General features: G+C 48.0%; 1 protein-coding gene across 1 annotated transcript; it reads right to left on the bottom strand.

Annotated features, from left to right (window-relative positions):
* Window positions 1-628: 628 nt before the first annotated feature.
* Window positions 629-2,420, bottom strand: LOC140911942 (uncharacterized). The gene is made up of 2 exons (XM_073346103.1): window positions 1,780-2,420; window positions 629-1,191 (listed from the first exon to the last, which is right to left on the bottom strand). The coding sequence occupies exons 1-2, from the start codon at window positions 2,360-2,362 to the stop codon at window positions 629-631; spliced, it is 1,146 nt and encodes a 381-aa protein (XP_073202204.1). The 5' UTR covers window positions 2,363-2,420.
* Window positions 2,421-3,488: the final 1,068 nt, after the last annotated feature.

Genomic DNA, 3,488 nt, shown 5'->3' with positions numbered 1-3,488 from the left:
CTCATGAAGCCGTACACAGGCAGCCTGGACAGTAGTCAGGAGCTGTTCAACTACAGGCTGAGCAAGTGTAGAATGGTGGTAGAATGTGCATTTGGACGTTTAAAGGTGCGCTGGCGCAGTTTACTGACTCGCTTAGACCTCAACGAAACCAATATTCCCACTGTTATTACTGCTTGCTGTGTGCTCCACAATATCTGTGAGAGTAAGTGGGAGACGTTTATGGCGGGGTGGGAGGCTGAGGCAAATCGCCTAGCTGCTGGTTACGCACAGCCAGACACCAGGGCGGTTAGAAGAGCACAGGAGGGTGCGGTACGCATCAGAGAAGCTTTGAAAACCAGTTTCATGACTGGCCAGGCTACGGTGTGAAAGTTCTGTTTGTTTCTCCTTGATGAAACCCCCCGCCCCTTGGTTCACTCTACTTCCCTGTAAGCTAACCACCCTCCCCTCCTCCCTTTAATCACCGCTTGCAGAGGCAATAAAGTCATTGCTGCTTCACAGTCATGCATTCGTTATTCATTCATCACACAAATAGGGAGATGACTACCAAGGTATCCCAGGAGGGGTGGTGGAGGAGGGAAGGAAAATGCCACACAGCACTTTAAGCACAGCACTTTAAAAGTTTACAACTTTAAAATTTATTGAATGACAGCCTTCTTTTTTTTGGGCAATCCTCTGTGGTGGAGTGGCTGGTTGGCTGGAGGCCCCCCCACCGTGTTCTTGGGCGTCTGGGTGTGGAGGCTATGGAACTTGGGGAGGAGGGCGGTTGGTTACAGAGGGGCAGCAGTGGCAGTCTGTGCTCCAGCTGCCTTTGCTGCAGCTCAACCATACACTGGAGCATTCTGGTTTGGTCCTGCAGCAGCTTCAGCATTGAATCCTGCCTCCTCTCATCACGCTGCCGCCACATTTGAGCTTCAGCCCTGTCTTCAGCCCGCCACTTACTCTCTTCAGCCCGCCACTTACTCTCTTCAGCCCGCCACTTATTCTCTTCAGCCCGCCACCTCTCCTCCCGGTCATTTTGTGCTTTCCTGCACTCTGACATTATTTGCCTCCACGCATTCGTCTGTGCTCTGTCAGTGTGGGAGGACAGCATGAGCTCGGAGAACATTTCATCGCGAGTGCGTTTTTTTTTCTTTCTAAGCTTCACTAGCCTCTGGGAAGGAGAAGATCCTGTGATCATTGAAACACATGCAGCTGGTGGAGAAAAAAAAAGGGACAGCGGTATTTAAAAAGACACATTTTATAAAACAGTCGCTACACTCTTTCAGGGTAAACCTTGCTGTTAACATTACATACATAGCACATGTGCTTTCGTTACAAGGTCGCATTTTGCCTCCTCCCACCGCGTGACTACCCCCTCAACCTTCCCCCCCTCCCTGTGGCTAACAGCGGGGAACATTTCTGTTCAGCCACAGGCAAACAGCCCAGCAGGAATGGGCACCTCTGAGTGTCCCTGAAGAAAAGCGCTCTATTTCAACCAGGTGACCATGAATTATATCTCACTCTCCTGAGGATAACACAGAGAGATAAAGAACGGATTTTGGTTGAATGCCAGCAAACATACACTGCAATGCTTTGTTCTACAGTGATTCCCGAGTACGTGTTACTGGCCTGGAGTGGTAAAGTGTCCTACCATGAAGGACGAAATAAGGCTGCCCTCCCCAGAAACCTTTTGCAAAGGCTTTAGGACTACATCTAGGAGAACCGCAAATGCCAGGGCAAAGTAATCCTTTCACATGCTTGCTTTTAAACCATGTATAGCATTTTAAAAGGTACACTCACCAGAGGTCCCTTCTCCGCCTGCTGGGTCCAGGAGGCAGCCTTGGGTGGGTTCGGGGGGTACTGGCTCCAGGTCTAGGGTGAGAAACAGTTCCTGGCTGTCGGGAAAACCGGTTTCTCCGCTTGCTTGCTGTGAGCTATCTACAACCTCCTCATCATCATCATCTTCTTCGTCACCAAAACCTGCTTCCGTATTGCCTCCATCTCCATTGAAGGAGTCAAACAACACGGCTGGGGTAGTGGTGGCTGAACCCCCTAAAATGGCATGCAGCTCATCATAGAAGCGGCATGTTTGGGGCTCTGACCCAGAGCGGCTGTTCGCCTCTCTGGTTTTCTGGTAGGCTTGCCTCAGCTCCTTCAGTTTCACGCGGCACTGCTTCGGGTCCCTGTTATGGCCTCTGTCCTTCATGCCCTGGGAGATTTTGACAAAGGTTTTGGCATTTCGAAAACTGGAACGGAGTTCTGATAGCACGGATTCCTCTCCCCAAACAGCGATCAGATCCCGTACCTCCCGTTCGGTCCATGCTGGAGCTCTTTTGCGATTCTGGGACTCCATCATGGTCACCTGTGCTGATGAGCTCTGCATGGTCACCTGCAGCTTGCCACGCTGGCCAAACAGGAAATGAGATTCAAAAGTTTGCAGTTCTTTTCCTGTCTACCTGGCCAGTGCATCTGAGTTGAGAGTGCTGTCCAGAGCGGTCAGAATGGAGCACTCTGGGATAGCTCCCGGAGGCCAATACCATCGAATTGTGTCCACAGTACCCCAAATTCGAGCCGGGAACGTCGATTTAAGCGCTAATCCACTTGTCAGGGGTGGAGTAAGGAAATCGATTTTAAGAGCCCTTTAAGTCGAAATAAAGGGCTTCACTGTGTGGACGGGTGCAGGTTTAAATCGATTTAACGTTGCTAAATTCGACCTAAAGTCCTAGTGTAGACCAGGGCTAAGACAGCTTAATGCTGATGCTTGCCCTTAAATCCCGGTACTTCCCAACTTTAACATGTCTGTGTAACTTGGAACAGCCTCGGGGCTATTCAAAGGGCTCATCTACATGGGATCATCCAAGAAACCTAATCCAAATAGCTAAAAATGTGACTTTGAATTGGGTTAGTTAAACCATATTAAATATCTATATGGATGCAGTATTTCAGAATTAAAGTGGCTTTAATTCAGTTTAGATTAATTCACTTTGGAAGTGAATGAGGGTGTTCACACAGGAGTTTAATGTGGTTTAACTAATTCATTTCAAAGTCAATTCAGATTAGCTTTCCTGGAAGTCCCTGTGTAGACAAGTCCTGAATTACACCTGGATGCCCATGGCCCCATATTTAAGAGCACTTTGACCATGCTGCTCTCCCTCTTTACCCCTCCAACCATCCCTACGCACATTCCATATGCTGAAGAGCCAACCTTAGTGTCTCTGCATTATCCAGGGATTCACTTTATAGAAGGATAATCCTGAGCTGGCTGGGAAGGTGCAATTTCTACCTGCTTTGTGCTGCTGGAAAGTGTCAAAGAAGACAGAGCGTAGGGGAGGATCACCCAATTCCTATTTAAAAGTATAATATAGTATTTGAACTGTGCATTTATAGTAATCTTTGTAGAATATTATGTGGTTTTTTTTGTATGTTTTTGGAGGATTTCAACTTTCTTTGTTGAGGAACAAAGAAATAAGTATTCTAACCATTCACTGGACATTTATTCTGAACTTTCC

This window comes from Lepidochelys kempii, chromosome 5, assembly GCF_965140265.1.
Source record: "Lepidochelys kempii isolate rLepKem1 chromosome 5, rLepKem1.hap2, whole genome shotgun sequence".
Taxonomy (NCBI): domain Eukaryota; kingdom Metazoa; phylum Chordata; order Testudines; family Cheloniidae; genus Lepidochelys; species Lepidochelys kempii.
Note: the sequence above shows the minus strand (reverse complement) of the source record. Positions and strands in the feature narration are given on the sequence as shown.

Excerpts from the sequence above, each read along its gene's own strand:
- LOC140911942 (XM_073346103.1), bottom strand. The coding sequence starts at position 2,362 with ATGCAGAGCTCATCAGCACAGGTGACCATGATGGAGTCCCAGAATCGC. Across the intron at positions 1,192-1,779 it reads AGGCGGAGAAGGGACCTCTG|CTGCATGTGTTTCAATGATC; the intron begins GTGAGTGTACCT and ends TTTCTCCACCAG.